The sequence below is a fragment of the Danio aesculapii genome, chromosome 15 (assembly GCF_903798145.1).
Source record: "Danio aesculapii chromosome 15, fDanAes4.1, whole genome shotgun sequence".
NCBI classification, from domain to species: domain Eukaryota; kingdom Metazoa; phylum Chordata; class Actinopteri; order Cypriniformes; family Danionidae; genus Danio; species Danio aesculapii.
The window spans coordinates 28,485,594-28,508,676 of NC_079449.1; the positions used below are offsets into that span (position 1 = coordinate 28,485,594).

Below are 23,083 nucleotides of genomic sequence, written 5' to 3' on the forward strand. Positions count from 1 at the left end.
TGCGTATTAGGTTAATTCACATTTTTGGATAGAAACATAGCTACTGAAGACTGGGAGTAAAGAAGTAGAAATATCAGTTTTTTGTCATTGCATTTTATTCATTCATTCATTTTCCCCAAAATGTATTATATTAGAATTCAGTTACTATATAAAACAGAGGTGGGGAACCTTTTTTTCAGCAAAGAGCCATTTTTGTGTGTGTGTGTGTGTGTGTGTGTGTGTATGTATATAAATTGATATATAGCATCACATGTTGAACAAGTAGATGAATTTCTTTAAGTTCTGGTAATTTACCTTTTCTTTTTTTTCTGAAAAGCAGCACAATTTATAAACACTTTACTATTATAAAAAAGTAGCACTTCCAATACTTCAAATAATTCAAAATGAACTAGCCTTAAAAAAAGCAAACAACTTAAGTTTCTAAGGTAAATAATGCAAGTTATTTGCCCTTCATTGGTGTCACAGGTTTATCCACAGCACCACACACATTGCATTGGTCGAATATCTTTTTATTGTAAACTGAGTTTTATTTATTTTGCTGTAAAAAAAAAAACGATAAAAAGGGGAATTGTAATTGTATTTTCTAAAGGAAACTGAAACAGTTAGAATTTTTTTTAAACTGTAAAATATTACTAAAGGTCAAAGAACTTCTGGCCAAAGAGCTGATTTAAATGTTAATTGACACCAAAATTGCACACCTTTTGTGGTAAATTCATTGTTTCATTTTGCATTAAATGTGTATTAAAATAATTGTTTAATATTTGTATATACCTGCTTAACCTGACTCTATTGGCCAGACAGAGTAGACAGTTGTGGCTTTTAAAGTAGAACTAGCACTAAACCACCTTAATACTTCAGGAATGGTTTTGGAATTGGATCAGGTGTTGCCGAATTGAATCGACCATCTGTTTAACAAGCTAATATGGCCAAATGCTTTATTACCCTTTCATTTGAACAATGTAGCTGTTGTTTTTATCATTTAAAAGTTTATTTTGCCACATATTTTACTTGAAATATAATTGGCATTTCATTTAAAAATTAAACTACTTTGTTTAATATTTGGCCACCCAAATGTGACGCATTCTCTTTTTTCCCCCACAGTAACATCCCTAGTGTGGGAAGTGCAGTGGAGCAGGAGCAGAGCTGCACTCCTCAAACACACAACACCCTTCATGTCCAACAGTGCCCCGCCAAGTAACAGTGGAGCCGGCATCCTGCCCTCCCCTGCCCACTCCTCGAATCTCTGCTCCGGACACCACGAACACCCCGCACCCCACGTACCCCCAGAGGCCCTGCCAGCGTCCAGGGCTCACTAAAATATGAAAACTCCGACCTCTGTTCTCCCGCCTCAACACCTTCCACCTGTAGACCTTTAAATTCTGTAGAGCCCGCCACCGTGCCCTCCATCCCAGAAGCTCACAGCCTATACGTCACGCTCATCCTCTCTGAATCGGTAATGAACCTGTTCAAAGACTGCAACTTCGACAGCTGCTGCATCTGTGTCTGCAATATGAACATCACAGGGGCCGATGTTGGTGTCTACATCAGCGATCCCAACATGGACTCGCAGTACTCTAGCATGGACCCCTGCTCTTGCGGTTTAGTGCCGTCATGAATCGCAGGTATGGCAACGGGGCCGGGTCCTCTTCCTGGAGGATGAGCTGGACATCATGGGACGTGGTTCGGATGCCGCAAGGGAGATCGAGAAGCACTTTGAAGCCGTACGAGCACAGCCTCACTTAAGAGGGGAACAGTCCTAAAGAACAGGTCTCAGATGATCTCATGCTCTTGTTGCAGGACCTGGTCACTAACCCGTTCTCCCCCATATCAGGCCAGAGCTTCTCGGCACTGTTCTCAAGTCCCCTATTAGGCTGGAGGAGAGGGACTATTACAGCGACTGCTACATGGCTCTGGAGCATGGCAGACAGTTCATGGACAACATGTCCTGGAGGAAAAGTTGATGAGACGCTGGTTAAGAGCTCTTCTTTACATCACTGGCCAAACGCAATGGTGAGACTCTTAAATATTTTCAGTTTTTATTGGAGTGTAGTTCTGGCTGAAAAGTATTTCAGAGGTAATCAATTAGTTTAATAAGTTAATGTAACTTTACTACTGTGGATTTAATGTGAGATTTCATCATGTAAACTGAAGTGTTCTCTAATATACTAAGAAATGCAACTTTTTTGTAGTCATGAACCGAATAGCATTCAATATCAGTTCAGCCCTTAGGCTAGGTGACTAATAAATTGATGCCTGAGCTCTTTGTATTTTCTTTGTAATAATGCTGAGAAATTTACTCTAGTCTAGGTTCATGTATTAAAGGAGACCCAGGGCTCGAAATTAACCTTTTTGCTAGGAAGCACTGGTGCTCCGAACTTTAAAAATTTAGGAGCACCAATCAAAATTTAGGAGCACCCACCAATTATAAGCACTGTTATCCTAACAGATTCATTGCATTTGAATTCAACACTAATCAAAACTAACAAACAAAACAATATATCAGGGATTTTTTCTCCCTGGTCCGATCGGGCCAATGATTCAGATTTTTGCTTGCCCTGGCCAAATTTTCAGTGGCCCCGCCAAAACAAAAAAGAGAAGTTAATAGCTATTTTTAGCCAATATTTTAAATAATCGGACAAAAATAATGTCTGTAAATCTAGAATTTAAATATTTAAAAATGTTAATAAATGTATAATGAGCAAAATTCAAAGTATGAAAATGTGCAGGTATTTTTATTGGAGTTCTAAATGATTTAACAAAAGGTGGCCTGACTTGTCATACTGATGGCAAACTGTGCAAAACATCACTTAATTTTTTTTCGTCGCGTTGTACCCACGGTAAAGTCTGCTTTCAAGACGTTAGAAACAGACTTTTTCTTTTACACTTATAATTTGATGTTGCCGTCACTTCACTACTTTTTCCTATCAGGTTATGGGGAAAAAATAGCATGCTCAAAACATCAAATCAGATAAGAGGAACCAAAGAGCAATATGGGTTTACGACATCACAGAGAAGGTCGCATTTAAAGACTTAAAAGCACCAAACTTAAAATGCATGCAATGACAAATACTCGCAGGCAAATGAACTTTAGTGACAAGGCCAGCACCCGTCCCAATCAAGCCTGTAATGATCCTGTCTACTGTCCCAAGTGTCTTTCACACTGGCCCGGGCCATTGGGCAGTCCTTATTGTTGAGCCCTGTATATGTATGCACCCACCGGCTTTGATTTAACTTACTATTTGCATATGTCATCTTAATAGCAATACAGGTCATTTCATGAGCTGCAATAATAGTGTAATCTTAGTGAATGCAAGCCCTTTTGTAATGGTGTACATGGTGTTAATTTACACATAGCTGCCGCATGCACAGCTGACAGCATCCTGACAATTAAATGATGGATTAAACAGAAACTCTCACCCTTAATAGTGTAGATATAGCAAACGCTGTTACCAGCCAACTCCGTCACACTAGCTTTACAGTGAATGTTTTAGTCATTTTCATAGTGGACTTTAACCCAACGGAAGTCTTTTATACACTCTTTGAAAAGTTTTAACATTCACCACATGATCACTGATCAGACATGTCATTATTTGTAACATTAGGTGGTTTCTAAAACTATTCTCTCTTCAGCGCTTTACATTTCCTCGGCTGTAGCTCCCTGTCCTCTGAAAGCAGAGGGCAATGGCTGAGTGATTGAGAGCTAATATTAACCAATCTATTTGTATTCTGTTCTAGAGCAGTGGGCCAATCAAAAGAGCTTGAAGGCAGGGCATGCATTGCGGGCTTTATTTACTGCAGCAAGTTGACATGAAAACTTCTCATGTCACATTTTAAACTATTCGTGAGCGCTGCGTTTCAGGTGCAAAGATGCATTCTGTGTGAATGTCTCCTAAAACATTTTGCAGTGAAAACCGGTCGCACAGCAACAATTTTATGCACTCACACAAATGCTCCAAGTATATTTTGAGGTCATGTAGATTACATTTTGGGTGCATATGTGACCAAAACAGTTGCAATTTCAATATAAGGGGTTTAAACTGTTAGCCAGCCTCTAATAATAAAAACTGTATTAATGATATTTTTTAATTGCACTTCATTAAAGCAGTCTGCAGAAACACTTGACATTGACATTCTGCTTTTGTACATGTCATCAGAGGTGGAAAGTCCCGCCCATTATTGACGATCTCTCCTTCATTAGTGTAAACATCCCTGAGTGAGAAGCAGTCATCCACCATTAGAGTTTTCGTGCTAATAATCACAGGCATTATGAATGTGGAGTTTTCGGATGCACAAATGAACACTGGAGTCTAAATAGACTGCTGCCTTCTGAGACACTTCTTTTGACATTTTCACAGGGAGAACTTTAGTCCGTTTTCAATCTGCTGCTATGTTGGCACATGCGTTTGTAGCTCTGCCCCTTTTTTTGAAAAGAGCACAATCTGATTTGAATTTAATGCTACTAGCCACAAAACGACACACTTTGAATCAAAGCCTAAACAGGCTCTTTCAAAGATTTATAAAGAAATATTTGTTATATTTTCAGCTGAACTTACATACACAGTCTAGGGACATAAGAGACTTATTTTAAATCTTGTATAAAGGGGCACAATGGGTCCCCTTTAACAAACACAATGGGTCCCAGTTCTTTTAACGTTTCAGTGACTTGGTGACTTTACCCAATTGCAATTGACTTATTTCGAATAGGAAGGCTATTTCACTGTATTGATGCTTATTTAAGATCCAAAGATTATATAAGAAGATAGGGTTCTGTTCATGTAGATTGTATAAAGCAGATTTTAAATTGAGCAATGGATTGTAGAAGTGCAGCATACATCAACAGAGAGAGGTTTCGAATATGACATTTTGTTTTAAAAAACGTCATAAAAGATCAAAATATTGTTTGTAAGCCTAGATGATTTGTTTCCTATAAGATTTTTTAGCCAACTTTAAAACCCCATGCCCTAACCTACAAAATATTTTCCTTAAGCTAAATGTGTTCAATCTGTTGAAGTGAAATCCAATGTGTTTGTAACCCCCCTCCCTCTGTCCTTGCAGCTTTCGATATGAGCATGCTGTTCTCTCAGGATGTGCTGCGGATGCTGCTGTCTCTGCAGCCCGTCTTGCAGGACACCATTCAGAAGAAGAGGTCTGTGCGCTCTTGGGGAGTCCAGGGCCCGCTCACCTGGCAGCAGTTCCACAAGATGGCCGGCAGGGGGTCGTACGGTAAGCATAACTTAGCGCACAACATCTGCATAGTTTACTAATTGTATTAGTATATTTAAACCGTTTGTTCTTTCTTTCAGGTACTGATGAATCTCCAGAGCCCCTTCCCATTCCTACTTTACTAGTGGGTTACGAGTATGACTATGTGGTGCTATCTCCTTTCGCTTTGCCATACTGGGAGAAGCTTCTGCTGGATCCTTACAGCTCCCAGCGGGACGTCGGATACATGGTGGTGTGTCCAGACAATGAAGCTCTGCTCAATGGAGCCAAGACCTTCTTCAGAGACCTGACAGCTGTATATGAGGTTAGAACATGCTAATAGCATGCTTTTGTTTGATGGACGATTAAAACTGAGAATATTACAGACCCCAAGTTTTTCTCGATTTTTGTGATTTTTATTTTATTATTTTTTTATTTTTTGGCAATAAAAAAAGTTTTGTGGTGGTAATTCCCAGAAATCTGCGGATAATTTTCTTCTTATTTAACATATTAGGTAGCCTACTGTGTTAGGTGTGTATTTATTTGGTCTCCTGTCAAGACAAGATCTAAAACAGTAGGGATTTTAGCCAAAGGATAGTTGTATAACTCTTATTTTTATCCTTTTTTATTTTTAGATCCTTCTCTCTCTCAGATTTCACTCCTGACATTATGTACCTCACTCAGGACATGTGTTAGTGCTTACCCTACCGTAATACACCTTAAACACAGTTTGCCATAAAACTCAGGGAAGCGTTTTCTCTTGTTAACTGCAAGGAAAGAGTTAAATGAAAACATTCATTAATTTTACAAACATCATAATACTAACCAAACATGTGAAGCACAAATAATATCCTTCAATTCGGTCACGTCCAACATTCGTCGTTCTTGAACCAATCTCCATCATTGTAAGCTGTTTGCTTGTCTGTTTGTTCCATTACTCCGTTTGTTAAATGTTTGCTCCAACTTTCTTTTGCAGTCTTAAACACGTCAAACACCCAATTTGTGCCACAGGATATCTAATCGCATCTTTGCATTGACTTTTATGTAAATCACGCATGCTTTATCCGTGTCTGCTTATTGCACAGGCTGCAAAACAATTCGTCGTCCCTCTTCTTTGTAATACCGTCACAATGACTGTGAGGGCACAAGTGAGACGTCATTTTTCGAAAAACACTCAAATACACCACGAGCGCTTGTACATGTAAAGTCATGTAAAACAATTAATTGCAAACTGAAATAAATATATTTGATTAAATGGTTTAGAATTGGATGTTTTATGAGATTTTTTTTTGTGATTATTTTGCGTTTAAATTAAGAATTTTGCAGGATCGCAAAAATTTGAGACTTTGTTATTTTTTGCGTTGGATTCAGCGATCGCAGAATCGTGAAAAACTAGGGGGTCTGATATTATGTGCTATGTTGGGCATTTGTTTTATAGTTTAAATCAAACTTGTTTAGAGTTTGCAAATCAAAATGTTTAACCCTGTGATCTAATTGTATCACTTAATCAGTCCGTTTATTAGGTTTATCACTTTGAGGTCACGTCATTTTCAGCATTAGCACAGAATGATTTCATAAACCACTTAACAAACAAATAATTCATTACAAATGGTTCAGCTGATAATAGACATTCATCTAAATAGATTTATGCTACATAGTCAATCTCAACTGCTTAACATATTGTTGAAAAATGTAAACTATAACAAAAATAACCAAGTGATTTAATAAATAATCCAATAAATTGGCCAATAAAGCAGAAAATGTAAAGTTTGACATCAGCCTGATATGAGAGATACTGGTGTAATGCACTGTACAATTTGACAAATAAAATTATAGTAAATTAATAATATTAAAATACTTCTGTTTATGAATGAATAAAACATAAGTAATTGATAATAATCAGGGTGATAATAAAATCAATTGCCTATTGTTTCAATGTCTTTGCCCTGCTATTTATATAATATGTTGGATACAAACTTAAGCTACAAGCTCAACTACTTACTAGCTTGTCTCATTGCAATCTGTAAACTATATCATCACCCAGTTCAGCTTAATGAATACACCGTAAACATCATCAACATCATTTTATGTAAAGCTGCTTTGAAGAAAATGTGTTGTATAAAACACTATAGAAATAAATGTGACTTGATTTATTATTGTTTGGCAGTCTTGTCGGCTCGGTCAGCACAGGCCCATCGCCAAGTCTCACGCTGATGGCATTGTGACAGTGAGCGATGCTGGATCAAAAGCTCTTACGGATCAGACTCTTATCGACTGGCTTCCAAAAACCATCAACAGCAGCAGTGAGGCTTTAAACAAGCTCAAACTCTACGCCCATGTGTGCCGACATGACTTGGGTATGTGCAGAAGTTGAATGTTCTTTGATGTGCCGCAGACCACATCGCTAAATGTAAAGTTTCTATAATATTTCATGTCTCCTCAGCATCCTGTCTGGCTTCACAGTCATTGGACGGCTCACTGCTTTCGCAGCGAAACCCAGCCAGCTCTTCACAAACTTCCAGCTCCTGCAGCCCTGTTGCAGCTGCACAGAACGTTACCCCAACCACCAACAGCACCTCCAACACTAACACCACTCCGACCTCCACTTCCACCTCCAGTAGCTCTTCCTCCTGTCCTCAGGGCGTAGGCAACATGCCGTCTTCCAAGCCCAATACCATACCTCCCTTTGGGGCTCAGGGCTTGCAGTCCAGCCAGCAGAGTGGAAGTCAGAGCGCAGGGACCCTGGGGGACACCACATCTGCCACCAGCCAACCTCAGGTCCCATCTGAGCCCGCCGAGAGGTACTGCTTTTAATAGGCAAACTAATACAGTCCAGGGATGGGTGACTGCTGACCTGGGGTATATTTAAATTTGCTGTTAAATTATTGATCTGTTATAGCTTGATATAATTGAAATGTGAAAAAAAAATATATATAGTATCTATATCAAGTTCAAGTATCTTGGGGTTTTGTTCACGAGTGAAGGAAGGATGGAACGTGAGATTGGCAGGCGGATTGGTGCGGCGGTAACGCGGTCGATGTACCGGTCCGTTGTAGTAAAGGAGCTAAGCCAAAAGGCAAAGCTCTTGGTTTACCAGTCAATCTATGTTCCTACTCTCACCTATAGCCATGAGCTTTGGGTCATGACCGAAAGGTCAAGATGCCGGATACAAGCGGCCGAAATGAGTTTCCTTCGCAGGGTGGTAGAGCGCACCCTTATGGATAGGGTGAGGAGCTCTGTCACCCGGGAGGAGCTCGGAGTAGAACCGCTGCTCCTCCACATCGAGAGAGAAGTCAGCTGAGCATCTATTTTGGATGCCTCCTGGGCGCCTACCAAGTGAGGTGTTCCAGGCATGTCCCACCGAGAGGAGACCTTGGGGAAGACCCAGGACATGCTGGAGGGACTATGTCTCTTGGCTGGCCTGGGAAACGCCTCGGGATCCCTCGGAGGAGCTAAGGAAGTGTCTGGGGAGAGGGAAGTCTGGGGGTTCTCTCCTAAGACTGCTACCCCCGCAACCTGGCCCTGAAAAGTGGTAGAAAATGAATAAATTAAAAAATATATATTAAAATTTTCTTACCGTCATGCGACTAATTCTGTCTCATTTGCAACCAAAATGACTGCTTAACCCTTTGCAGGCATTGTAACCACCTGGTCAACCTTTTATCCATAGGCTATCATTATTATTTTAATTGCTTATTACTATTTATCAGAGTTGTGGCCGTATATTATCCAATTAAAGGGTTAAAGTATGTAATTTCATTTATTTTTTAATTTATGTCAAAAAAATTATTATGTAGAAGGTTGTAGTAAATGCCTAGCTTGACTTGGTGAACATGATCCTTTCCCAATTATTTAAGTAAACAAAATGCTGTAAAAAATTCTCATTATTTTGTTTTGTAGTATAGATGCACGGATAGGGTTTTCTTTTTTTATCTGATATGATGCAGATTTCCACAAAACATTTTTGGCTGATACAGAATCTGATGTTGGTCAATTTTATATAGTACTATACAGTAGGGTTGGGTCATAGATGATGCCATGACAATGAACATCACGATGCTGAGCTGGCATCGTGATCCTCTGCCCTGCAAAAAATACACACAGCCCTGTTTACATTAATATGTCTTAGTTTTAAGATGCTATTTTAGAATGAAAATGATCGAAAACGTCCACACTGGCGTTTCATCTAGCATTTCTGAAAAGATCTCCGTCCACACTATACTGCTGAAAACACACACACACTGGCATGCGCTGCCGCATATGCGAACGTCTGAACTCCAGGAAGTCAGCAGTGGGTGCTCTGGGCACAAAACCCATAGAGCAGTGCATGTCGGACAGTTTATCAAGGATGTACTGCTGGGATGGCGTCTCACTATAGTTGTTAAAGGTGATATTTAATTATCTTGTCCAATATCTAACGACACTTCTGTCTTTTGAATCTATCAGGTAATCTTTCACTTTCACACTTGTACTTAGTAATTTTAGTGAAAACCTGTTGGTTGGTTCCTGTTGGTTGTGCACCTTTTTTACCAACCAAGTTTGTCGACGCCATTATAATGACACAGATCCCTCTGCCTATTTAGCCAGAGTCCCGCTGAAACAGGGAACAGGTGGTAATTTGTGTGTAACTTATCTTTATTTACTTATGATTAGTTATGGGTAAACAAAGACCATGCGGGTCAGGTAGTTGAAAGGGTAGGCTACAAATAATTAATTTGTTATGAATTAATTATTTATAAATAATTATTTACCGCCGCCTACGATGACGATGCCATAATCTATCGCAATGTTTCACATTAGACATCGTACGATGCCAAATTGGTTGACATTCCCCAACCCCACTAGGCAGTACTAGCAATTTTTTTTCCTGTCCTTTAATTAATTTTACTGAATATGGATTGGATTAGGATTTAAAATCTGACATTGCGATTTATTTTTTTTATTTTTATTTTTTATTTATTTATTTTGCTGCAATTAAAATTGTGATTATAAAATAATTTCACGAGATGATTTGAATGCTCTATTTGGAAAGATTTTATTAATGTAGATTGACTGGGTACTCATGTCTTCTATCCAGTGCATCTGCATGAAATAAAATTAAAAATAAATAAATATTATATTAAATGATTTATGGTTTTTCTGGGTAGTCCAACACTATTGAAAAAAACAAAAATTAACAATCAAGCGTAAAGTAATCATGGTCGTAAAATAATTTTAGACCATTAATATAAATGTTTAATAATTTCAATTTTTTAATCTTTAATAAATCTAATCCTACGATGTGACTGTTGCAGATACACTCATTGCGATATCGATGCTCAAACGATATATTGTTCAGCCGTAGATAGGATTCATTATATTTTATATTATATTTTGATTGTATTATAATGACGCATTATATTTTGATTTTGCCAGTATTTAAGGATTTTGCATTAAGAATAATGTTGGATTATTTAAAATATGTGCTCCTTTGGATTATTAATCATTTGTTTCAGCCTTTTTCATATTATTGCCAATATGCTGAAGATTTAAATGAATCCAATATTGGCCCATAAATATTAGCAGCCAATGCATCAGTGATTCCAAGTTTCAGTAGTTCACTCTTAGCAGCACACATATGTTATTTTGCCAATACTATCATATCAATAGAGTAAACAATTATTTTAAAAAGACCTGATGCAGTAATTTCCCTTTGTTAATGGCCAGACTGCTTTACTACTAATGGGTTTTTGATGAATAATGTCGGTTCTTCTCAGATGTGTTCTCTAATCCTTGATTTATTTATTTTTCCCCTTCACAGTACGATGGAGAGAGAGAAGGTTGGGGTCCCGACTGATGGAGACTCTCATGCAGTCACCTATCCTCCTGCCATAGTGATCTACATCGTGAACCCTTTTAGCTATGAGGAAAACAGCCAAGGCAGCAGTTCCAGCGTGTGGACGATAGCTCTTCTCCGCTGTTATCTGGAGACACTTCAGCTTCTTCCTCCACATATCAGGAATGCTGTATATGTACAAGTAAGAAGACATCGGATATGACATTTATTTTTCCCCCTAAAATTTCTCAGATCATCTGAACATCCCGTGTATTTTTTTCCATCAGATAATACCCAGTCAGTACTTGCTGCAGCCGGTCTGGAGTGAGGAGCGCCATATATATGCACAGCACCTGAAGTCTCTGGCTTTCTCAGTTTACACACAGTGCAGACGACGTCTGCCAACCTCCACTAATGTCAAAACGCTAACAGGCTTCGGCCCTGGCCTGGCAATCGACACTGCACTACAGAGCAAAGAGGTACATATGATTATGAAATGGGCTTTCAAACTGGTGTGCTTAAAGTGTTTGTAAAAGTAGCATCGTATTTCTGCATTTATACCAGGTTTATCAAATTGTTTTATTCTACATTTAAACATATATGTGCCAAATGTGGTGATTCTTTCTTTATAAAGATGAAGTTGGTGTCCACAAGGGAGATCACGAATGTCAGTGGAAAAATTATTAGAAAAAAAAAAGATTTTAATAAGAGCATGTTAGCTTTTTTATTTACTTAGTAATAATCATCAACATTGGTAATTTTGTATTTAAATGTTCTTTTCTTCATAAAAAATATAAGGGAGGTCTGAGGAAAATTAACAACGTGCTTATTATTAAAAATGTAATCAATATATGTGTTTTAAATAAGTGGCTGACTGATTTTAGATTTCTTTACTGATTTACCAGATTTGACCTATATTTTAGTTCCTTTTATTCTTTCTAAACATTTGGAAGTTTGCTTACAAAGCGATCTCTGGCTTGCTCCTTCTTATCTGCTCTCACTTCTGCAGATTTATGTGCCCTCCAAAAACTTGCGTCTGTGAATGAACGTCGCCCTCGTGGTTCCATCCCTAAGAGGGGAAGAAATCACTTTCCCGAAACTCTCGCATTCAATCTGCCCAGTTGGTGGAATGAACTCCCTAACTACATCAGAACAGCAGAGTCACTTGCTGTCTTCAAGAAACGACTAAAAACTCGACTATTTAGTCTCCACTTTCCTTCCTAATCTGTAACTCACTCTCTGGCTATACCACTAACTGTACTCTCTCTCTCAAAAAAAAAAAAAAATTTCTAATGCTTAGCTTCTTAGACTTACACACCTGAAACTTGTCTATAGCACTTGTTCACTGCTGCTCTTATAGTTGTGTAAATTGCTTCCTTGTCCTCATTTGTAAGTCGCTTTGGATAAAAGCGTCTGCTAAATGACTAAATGTAAATGTAAAGGAAAATAGATCACTAATAATAATAAAAAATAATCCTAATAACAAGTTTATTTGGATTGAAAGACATACAAGTATTTTATATTTATTTGGATCATAAAAGTAACAAAATTTTATATATTATATATTTTTCATCCATTCTTTCTAAAAATGAGCAACTTTAGCTGAAAAGTATTGCTATTAATGAAAGGACAAGCATTGCTGTTATACAAATTTACAGAGTTTACATTATTTCAGCTTCATCTTTTTCAAATGAAGAAAACTTGGCAAGTATTTTTAAGTATTGGAACACATTTCTAGGTCTTTAGCATGTGTGTTTACTTTAGGGGTGTCAAAATAATTTTTTTCTTCAGTGCACTGCAATGCAGACATGGACAATTCAGTATCGATTCAGAAACCAATCATAACCGGTAATTACGTACTGACATCATTTATCTCATATGTCATGGTGGCTTACTATGGTGAGGGAGGTGAGTGTGAGAAATCAAAACACTCCAACTACTTAATAAATGCAGAAATTCTGCATAATTCACATCGTGTGTGTTTGCTGGACAGTCTTTCACTGACACTAAAGTTACAGCAGAAGCCCTGTTTCACTGTTATGGAGAAAATGAACTTAATTTCTCTCTCTCTCTCACTGTGGACCTTTGTCCTGCTCTCTTGAGGTAACGTTTCCTCTCCTCTCGGCTGTTACAGCAATACATCTGGATACAGAAACGAGCGTGTGTCTGAAGAGCGAGTTTTGTCCTCCGCATCTATCATGGAACAGCTGTGATTGCCGTTGTCGTTTATCAGTGTTACTCATCGGTGAACAGCACCAGAGCATTAGAGCCAATCACAGCCCTTTCTGTTGAGCGTGTGACCAATCATAGGGGTGTAAGAACAAGCTCAACGACGCACAAAGCGAGCAGGATATTTACATTTGTTTATTTGCTGTGAATGCTCACGTTGTTCTGTGCATGTACTTGAGTTTTTAAAGGTACAGTACATATATCAGACTGTTTGTATAAAATGACAAAATTGTATTACATATAATATATAAATATATTTAGACATTTTTAATAGAAGAATTGTTGTGCTGTGAAGTGAACTATAGAATTGTGTATGGAAAGCATCGTCAATGCACCGAGATATCAATTTGTACCTAATGGATGGTATGATAATTGTAACCGGACTGAACCATGAGACCAGTGTAGAGTCACACCTCTAGTTTACTTGTTCATTTATTTTATGCACACAGCTGCATTTATATGAATACAATTTATTGCTTGCCCAAAAGTAATGATTTTATGTCATAACTAAAAGGGCTCTGATGCATCCAAAAACTTGTTTTCCATTTCTATTAAATGATTCAAAAAATACTGTAAGACAGCCGTGTAATAAATCATAACATTGAGCTCTCGGTCCTTGCCCTCCTCAGCGACCACAGTGTTTACATCTCTACGCACCACCGTTCGTGCTGGCACCAGTGAAGGACAAGCAGACAGAGCTGGGTGAGACTTTTGGAGAGGCTGCGCAGAAATACAACGTGCTGTTTGTGGCCTACTGCCTGTCCCATGACCAGAGGTGGCTCCTGGCCTCCTGCACTGACCAGTATGGAGAGCTGCTGGAGACCTGCGTCATCAGCATTGACGTACCAAACCGGTGAGTACTCAAGAGTCAGTTTTTCATTTGGCTTGTAGTACAAAAACCCATTGCTTCTGTTTGTGAGAGGGAATTTTTGCATTTATTTATTTATTTATTTATTTTATGCACTTTTTTTTTTTTTTTTCTCCACAGAGCTCGCAGGAAAAAGGGCTCTGCGCGACGACAGGGCCTTCAGAAGCTTTGGGAATGGTGCTTGGATCTTGTACAGATGACCTCACTTCCATGGCGCATTGTGATTGGCCGACTTGGAAGGATAGGTCACGGCGAGTTACGAGGTAAGTTTTGCAGTGTTTGGTTTATATTGTGATATGTCAGTGGGCAGGCTGTGATTTAATTCGATAAATATATGCCACTGTTTTCAGAATGAAGTGCTACATTTGTGAATCAAATTGTTCTGCGACTGATATCAAAGGCTTTGTGTAAATGAGGGTTTAAAACATAAGTAACACATTTAAAGCATATAAAAAGAACAGAATAGTTTATAGTGCAATTTGTATTCTTACAAAATTTCTTTATTTTTGTTTTATAATCATACTAAAACTTTTTGTTTCTTATTTAATAGAAGTGGACTACTTGAGCAGTTAGAATCAGGCCTATGGAAACTCAAGTGGTCAAAAACCTGAATAGAAAACTTAGAAAATGGAAAGGAAAACTTTTCGGAAAGGAAAAAAAAGTATGCTCTTAAAATCCTGCAAAAATATTTGTAAAACATTTGTAGAAAGTCGTTTTTTTTTGTTTGTTTAATTATAGTGCATTTCTACTAAAATGTTCTATTTAAATTAAAAATGTAGCTAAAATGGATAGAAATAGTATTTCATTTACAACTTCAGAAATATATTTTTTAATCAAATACAGTGCTTCCACACAGACTTCACTTGGGCGGGCCGCCCAGGTATACTAACGGCTGCCTAAGTAGGGCTGGGCCGGTAAACAATATATCGAATCGTGATAGGATTTATGTCAAAAAAATGATAAACTGTGGACTTTTTCTCTCTATATTGATCTAAGAGCAAATCAGACAGCAGAAATGTGCAACAATGGGAATCTAAAAGTGTGTTGATATTAGAGATGTACTGAATTTTTGGCCACCAAAAGTTTATCGTCCGAAAATGTTATGCCGTTTAATAAACCTTCTAATTTTAGTGGCTTCTGTCATTGTTGGCGTACTCTTTTAAATCTGGAAGCATTAACAAATGATATTGAAAATTGTTATCGTTCAACATGGAAATTGATTATCGAGTATTTTTGCCTTACCGCCCAGGCCTACGCACAAGTATATTCGGTGACAGTCTTTTTTTATTATTATTATTTTTTAAATTTTTCATCTTCCTTTTATCCAGCCAAGATACACAAACATCCGTGATTGATTAAGTAGTGGAGAATCTTCTCTCGTTTACTCGTTTCCTACTGCGGCAGAACTGGCACCAATTCCGTCATCTCACGTGCTCTGCACAGCCACAGGGACGTGCATTTTTTTGGGACTTTAAAAAAATGTGTTCTGCCATACTTTCTAAATCTCCATAAATATCCGGGATTCGGCTTTTGCTTTCTAAAGTTGCCGTTATTGTATGCGTTTTTGCATTAACTTTTTATTAAAGCCTATTTTCGATTGGCTTCACAGCTGACTGTGCGCACAGCCACGAGAGTGCGAGAAAAATTAAATGATTAATTCTGTAATAAACGAGTGAGAAAAACTTTACTGTATACTCGGAGAGGACGAAATTTATACTGCCTTCAAATATGTGTACACCATTAGAAATAATCTACTAATTTGCCTTTAAATATTCTACCATTTATTTACTCTTATTCTTGTAATTATTATAATTTTTAGCAATATTGTCTCTCTTTATTCTATTATTTCTTATTTGCTGTATATTTTATTAATTTGATGATGTTAATATATTACATACTGTATATACAGCTATATAAAGCTAAAATGCTTTGGCAATAGGCTACTCTACAAAATGTCATGCCAATAAAGCAACTTTAGAGAGAGGGAGATCAGCTTTTACCTGTCAGCGGGTGCACATGACTCCTAAATATCATAAAATTAAGAGAAATGGTAGATTTTTTTGTATTTCAACAGCCTTTTTTCAAAAGTAACTTTACCCCATTGAAAAGAAACAAAAAATAAAGTGTATAACAGAGTCATAATAAATAAAAAATATAGTTAAAATCACATAATTTTGTTCGTCGCATTTAGTTAAACATTTATGTGCTGTGGGTAAAAGGTTTCAATCTGGCTGCCACCGCAGGTATATTTCAAACCTGTGGAAAGCCCTGAAATAGCAATAGCTTTTCCTACCTTTAAGCCATGAACAATATTTGCCATTAAAAGAAAAAAAACTACCCAACAAAATGACTTTACTCTAGAATGATTCCTTTCTAATGTGCAGTAGCTGTTCAATTCAATATTATTATTATTATTTTAAAATTGTAAAATAAAACAATCCCAGTTATCCTGAAATCCTACAGATCTAGTCCAGCAGCACATGCCCTTCCTTATTGGTCTAACTGCTGTTTCTGTCCCAATCAGATTGGAGTATTCTGTTGAGTAGGCGGAACCTGCAGTCTCTCGGCAGACGACTGAAGGAAATGTGCAGGATGTGTGGCATCTCTGCTGCCGACAGTCCCAGCATCCTCAGCACCTGTCTAGTTGCCATGGAACCACAGGCTTCCTTTGTAATCATGCCAGGTAATTAATGTGGCGCTTTCACACAGAGCACTTGTACTTTGTCATTGTTCAGTTTATCCTTTCAGAAACTTTGATGAAAGTTCAGTACCTAGTCACGATTTCCCTTTCCATCTCTGTCTCTCCATAGACTCCGTGTCCACAGGCTCCGTGTTTGGCCGCAGCACGACTCTGAACATGCAGACGTCCCAGTTAAACACTCCTCAGGACACCTCCTGCACACACATTCTCGTGTTCCCCACTTCTGCCGGCCTCCAGGCCTTCAGCGGTAGGACACTTTCACTTTTTTGGTTTTTTTTTGGATTTTGGGTGTAAAGCAAATTAAGTGCAGGACACTGAAGGCAAAATCTTCGTTTATTTTTGTGCACCTGTCAATTTTGAGGTCTTGTGTTTTTTCACAGTCTAATGTAAATTTTAAACATGAGACTTATTTTAAACATTCTTCAAAATATCTTCTTTTGTGTTAAACAGAAGAAAAAAAACTCAAACTGGTTTGGAACAAGTCAATGAGTAAATGTTGAAGGAGTTGTACATTTTGTCTGAACTATCCATTTAAAATCATCAATTTGGGAAGCATGTTAAGACTATAGTAGACTTCCTTTTTTAGCTAAATCAGCTGCAATGTGTTGCCTTAACACAAGTTTTGATTGTATCTACAGATGTCACAGATGGAATGGGTGGCATGGATGGGATCTTGGACCTGTTTGCTGAGAATGACCTGGTTGATCCCGATCTTATTAACATAATTCCCAACTCACCCACCACTTCTCCAGTACACTCGCCAGGCTCACATTACCACCATGGTGGGGATGGCAGCAAGGTAAATTCATTTTTTCTGCACTTCTCACTTAATCCGCAGACCCCCTTATAGACCTCTTAATTCACCCTATCATCGTCTCTTTCTCGTCCTTAGGGCCAGGGCACAGACAGGATGGAGTCTCACGATGAGTCTCCGAACATCCTCCAGCAACCCATGGCTCTGGGCTACTTTGTGTCCACAGCTAAAGCCGGTCCACTTCCAGACTGGTTCTGGTCCTCCTGCCCACAAGCAAAGAACCAGTGTCCTCTCTTTCTGAAGGTGAAGCTCTTCAACAAACCTAATAATCGCTTTGCTCCAGAGATGCATTAGAGTTTACTGTCCAAAACACTAATGGGGTTAACAGAGCTCTTGTGTCTTCCTCTCAGGCTTCTCTGCACCTTAATGTTTCATCAGTGCAGTCCGATGAGTTGCTGCACAGTAAACACTCTCACCCTCTGGACTCCAGCCATACCTCAGATGTGCTCAGGTATCAGGCACACACACACACACACACACACACACACACACACACACACACACACACACACACACATTCTACTCCACTAAATTATCAAACTTCTCATGCTCAAGATCGAACATTCATTTCTTTGAGATTCTGAATTAAAATTTTCCCTAGCTTTCCTTCTCATAAACATCAATATTTAAGCGAAAACAATTTTCTAATGTTTCACTTTTAAGTGCTGTGATTCTAGAATATAAGTCGTTTTTTTTTTTATTTAATTGCACGTAATAAAAAAAGTCATATTTGTAATAGAATTTTTTTTAGATGGTTTTAAATGTAAGATTTTTTAAAGATGTTTCTGTATTTCTTTATTGCTATAAAATCAAATCTACCCTCACCGGCCGCTTTGTTAGGTACACCTCACTAGTACCGGGCTAAACTCCATTTTGCCCTCACAACTGCCTTAATCCTTTATGGCATATATTCAACAAGGTACTGTATTCTGTAGAGATTTTGGTCCAAATTGATATGATAGCATCACATAGTTGCTGCAGATTTGTCGGCTGCACATCCATAATTATAATCTCCCATTCCACTACATCTCAACGATGTGCTGTATTGGATTGAGATCTGGTGACTGAGGTTGTGTGTGAAAAACGCCAGTAGATCAGCAGTTTCTGAAATACTCAGACCAGCCTGTTTGGCACCATCAACCATGCTACGTTCAAAGTCACTTAAATCACCTTTCTTCCCCATTCTGATGCTCGGTTTGAACTGCAGCAGATCATCTTGACACGCCTAAATGCATTGAGTTGCTGCCATGTGATTGGCTGATTAGAAATTTGCCTTAACGAGCAGTTGGAAAAGTGTACCTAATAAAGTGGCCGGTGAGTAAATATGGAGTCATGCTTGCTATATTAATAATTCCAACATGATTTATTTATTAATTGACATCTTGCACTGGATTATTCAGAACATCTTTGGGAAATGCCAAAAAAATTATATTTTTTATTATTATTATTATTATATGTGCAAAGACATTAGACATTATTTAACAGGCATTAAACTGTATTTGTTCAAATAGTATTTCACTCATTGTTGGTCTTCCCCATCATCATAGTTTGTTCCTAAAAGCCTGCAAACTGATTTTTTTGCAAAAGCCAACAGACATTTCAAGAAAATGCAAACAATTCAATATTTACACGCAACTCTCGAGAGCCTCTCTTCATTCTGTAAAACATGAAATAAATATATTCAGGATTATGCTGAAAGAGCTTTTATTTGCTGTATTGTCAACATATCATGCAGAGAAAGGGATTTATTCAGACTGTAGTCTCAGCTGGTCATGTGTAGTCTACTAAGTGATGCCGGGATGATGTAAAAACCTGGTAGACTAATTAGCCACGGGTTCCTTTGAGATTTTCCAAGTGGGGTTATAATGAAGGGATTTTAATTAATGAGTGAATTAAGTCTGGTAGACACAACTCTGTGGTAATTGAATGTTTTGTTCTACAGCAAGAATTACATTGACTCACAAGCCCAAACATTCTTATCCTGTAACTTTTTAGAAACGTGTGTTTTATATAATACATCCATGAGGGATGTCAGTCAGTGCACTGACCACAATGTTATTGGCATTAGGGCTGAAAAAATTATTTTAATCATGATAATAGCATGTGCATTTTCCATATCACAGAGAACTGCAATTAATTTTATTAATTGTATGTGCTGCATGCATAGGTTATTTTTCAAATCTGACCAATCAGATGGGGCCTTTACTATCTTCAGCCTGGCCTCCAGTAGGTGCTGTTAGGTAAACCTAGAGATGAACATATATAATAACGGCGATAGACGAGAGGAAACTGAAAACCACCAATAATAATCTGAATTTTATCATCCGAGTCATTCTTAGTCTTTTTAAAATGTCTAAATGTTTTTTTTTTTTTTTTTTTTAATTAGCTCAGAAAAATATCTGTTACCTCTTTATTTTAGTATGCTGGCATACGAGCGATCCGCTGATGAATCGCAGCTTTAAAACGCTCCAGTGTCTCTGTATCTGTGGTTACACTCAGTAAACAGTGGTGAGCTCTGTGAACTGATGACCTTCACGGCCAATCAGAGTCATTTCTGTTGAGCACGTGAACCCAATGGCAAGTCAGCGCTGTTTAAGAACGTGCTCAACAGAGCTCAAATGTTCACAGGAAATGGATGTTTTTAAAATTTCAGTACTGATTGGTATCGAATTCCAGTATCGTGACAACACTTAACCAAGTAAAAAGATTTTTAAAATTGCTGGTAAAAATTATTATTTTTTTTTACCTTGTGTGCTGTTGGGGATGTTTTCATCTTCTCTGGGGTAATTTTAAGTCTTAACCTGGCCACATGTTTCTCTGTGTTTCAGCAAATGGAAAGATTTTTGGTGAAAAATCCTATTTTGACACGTTTTGGGAAAATGCTTTGGAATATTTCAAAAACATGGGCAAATTTTCTAGCCTTTTGTTAGGTTGGTGGTAAAAACCAAAACAAAGTTCACAAATTTAAACCTCTTCCCAACAGGCAAAACCACCAACAATCAAAAATGCGTGATTATATGGTGTCAAGGCTTCAAATCAAAAAATGTCATTATAATGGAAGTCATTGGGGTTTTGTGTCATTACCGCAACACTCGACAATATCACATCTCTCATTTTCCCAGTATCGTCCTAATTGACACTGACAATGAGATGCTTCCTTAACTGCTGTTTTCTCATTGCTGACATTTTGTATTTTTGTTACGTATTTACACTTAGCACATATTTACGTAGTCATCTAAACATCATTGTCTAATTTAATTGCGGAATCTGAACTTTTGTTAGCGATATATCACGTTGGAGATATGTCCCACTATTCATTTCTAATCTCTAATCAGAGAAGGATTAAGAATTGCATTTGCAGTATATGAGGGCACTGAATCACATTCAGTCTTTTGCACATGGTGTGTGTTTCTTTGCTGCAGTTCACTTGGTGTCACTGATAACAGAGATTTCAAGATGCCCTCTTCAGCTCCATATTCATTCTTTGTTTTTGTTTTCAGATTTGTGCTGGAGCAGTACAATGCCCTCTCGTGGCTGACCTGTGACCCAGCGACTCAGGACCGGCGCTCTTGTCTGCCCGTGCACTTTGTTGTGCTCAACCAAATGTACAACTTCATTATGAACATGCTCTAACAAACGAGGGGCTCTGCCATTAATTCCCACCACAGAGACGCCGCACTGCCGCCGCAGGCCCGGACACGACTGGACAACAACCAACTTCAATCGCACTTACGGCGACGCCAGGCTGCCCAGATTCTGCCAAGTGTCCATCTCTCAACAGCTGGAGGCAAAGGAAACCAGTCCATCTCAATGAACTCGCGTCCCAAATGAGGCCTGAAGGTGCAGTTTGGGGTCAGGTTTTACCCAGTTGAAATGCCTGCATATATCTTATTTATTGTACGTTTTTAAATGTGTAATTTCTTAATCTTTTATATTATATAAACCCAGGAAGCTGCATATTGCCTTCCCAAATAAAAGGAAAATGGTTTGTCATGTATGTAATTGTCTTAATTACAGAACCGACAAGTGAATTTGCTGTAGGTTTGCTTTTAGAGGAATATTTAGAGAAATATTTTCTCCGCAGTTTTTACGGTCGCCGTGTACAGACGAAGTATACCGGAGCTCACGTTCTTACCTTTGTGTGGTGGGGACTTTAAGATAGGCTGTAGCTACAGAATTCCTGTACAGCAATTTAATGTGTTCAAATAAGAGGACAAGAGGTACATTGTCGGATTATATATTTTATATCACAGATTTAGAGAATTGTGTGTGTATATAAATGTGTACATACAATCGTGTGCCGCTATGGATGGTGCAGCCAATGTTTTAGGAATAAAGTGTGTAAAACCTGAATCCCGCCGTTGTCCTTTTTGCACATCCCGCTTGATTTTGAGCAAATATCTTGGGTTTCTAGAGGGGAGACTTCATATTGCAGGAGGTTTCATCATACTCTCCAGGTATGATAAGCCCTCCAGGGAGAAATTGCAGTGTATTTATTCTGCTCAAATCCCTGTGAAATGACATGGTGCTATTCTCATCAGGCATGTTCGCGTGTCCGTGCGACTGGCTGTGCGTGTGCGCTCTGGTTTCTGATGGAGTCAGACCAGAGGCTGAGGTTTGCGCTAATGTCGCTGTAACTGTTCATGGAGATCCTGAGCATTGCATCACTTTCTATATTCTTGGAGTGATGATTCTGGCTCCTGGGGAATAATCTCTCTCCCCCACCCCCCTTCCTTTGTCTCTTTCTAATGTACCACACACTTTATATACTGCAGGTGAAATATTTTCCTCTGTGGTGTCAAAATAGATCCATTTTGTTTTGCGTTCTGTGCTTCATTTGAAATATGTGAAGTTCCTACAGGCACAGAGAGCTGCATACAATTGCAGACATTACATGCATGTTTCTCCAAATATGGCTCACAGATTTTATCATTCTTCATGATATATTTTCTCTTTTTATGGCTTACCCTTAGTCTTTGCGTGTCTTAAGCATTATCCACGTAAGGTAAACCTAGAGCTGAAATAAATTATACTAATGCTGATAGACAAGACAGAAAAACAACAATCCGAGTCCAAATGTTTTTGATTAAATTCAGAATAATGTGTTACCTGTTTATTTTAGTATATCATTCATTCATTTTCCCTTTATTAATCAGGGGTCACCACAGCAGAATGAACCGCCAACTTATCCAGCATATGTTTTACGCAGCGGATGCCCTTCCAGCTGCAACCCATCACTGGCAAACATCCATACACCCTCATACACTTCGGACAATTTAGTTTAGCCAATTCACCTATACCGCATGTCTTTGGACTGTGGGGGAAACCGGAGCACCGGGAGGAAACCCACACCTACACGAGGAGAACATGCAAACTCCACACAGAAACTCCAACTGACTTAGCTGGGGCTCGAAGCAGCGACCACCTTGCTGTGAGGCGACAGCACTACCCTCT

At 38.3% G+C, this 23,083-nt stretch overlaps 1 protein-coding gene across 1 annotated transcript; it reads left to right on the forward strand.

The window, feature by feature from the left end:
- The first annotated feature begins 265 nt into the window (after nucleotides 1-265).
- On the forward strand, nucleotides 266-21,982 carry med13b (mediator complex subunit 13b). Its single transcript, XM_056474169.1, is given in 25 exon segments — nucleotides 266-285; nucleotides 1,102-1,162; nucleotides 1,164-1,229; nucleotides 1,231-1,251; nucleotides 1,253-1,595; nucleotides 1,598-1,641; nucleotides 1,644-1,745; nucleotides 1,747-1,822; nucleotides 1,825-1,946; nucleotides 1,948-1,996; nucleotides 1,999-2,010; nucleotides 5,056-5,223; nucleotides 5,304-5,527; nucleotides 7,370-7,559; nucleotides 7,646-8,003; nucleotides 11,003-11,219; nucleotides 11,305-11,496; nucleotides 13,876-14,099; nucleotides 14,235-14,377; nucleotides 16,639-16,797; nucleotides 16,925-17,062; nucleotides 17,454-17,614; nucleotides 17,708-17,872; nucleotides 17,980-18,080; nucleotides 21,130-21,982. Coding segments are annotated over 25 exon segments (3,489 nt in total). The 3' UTR covers nucleotides 21,263-21,982.
- Nucleotides 21,983-23,083: the final 1,101 nt, after the last annotated feature.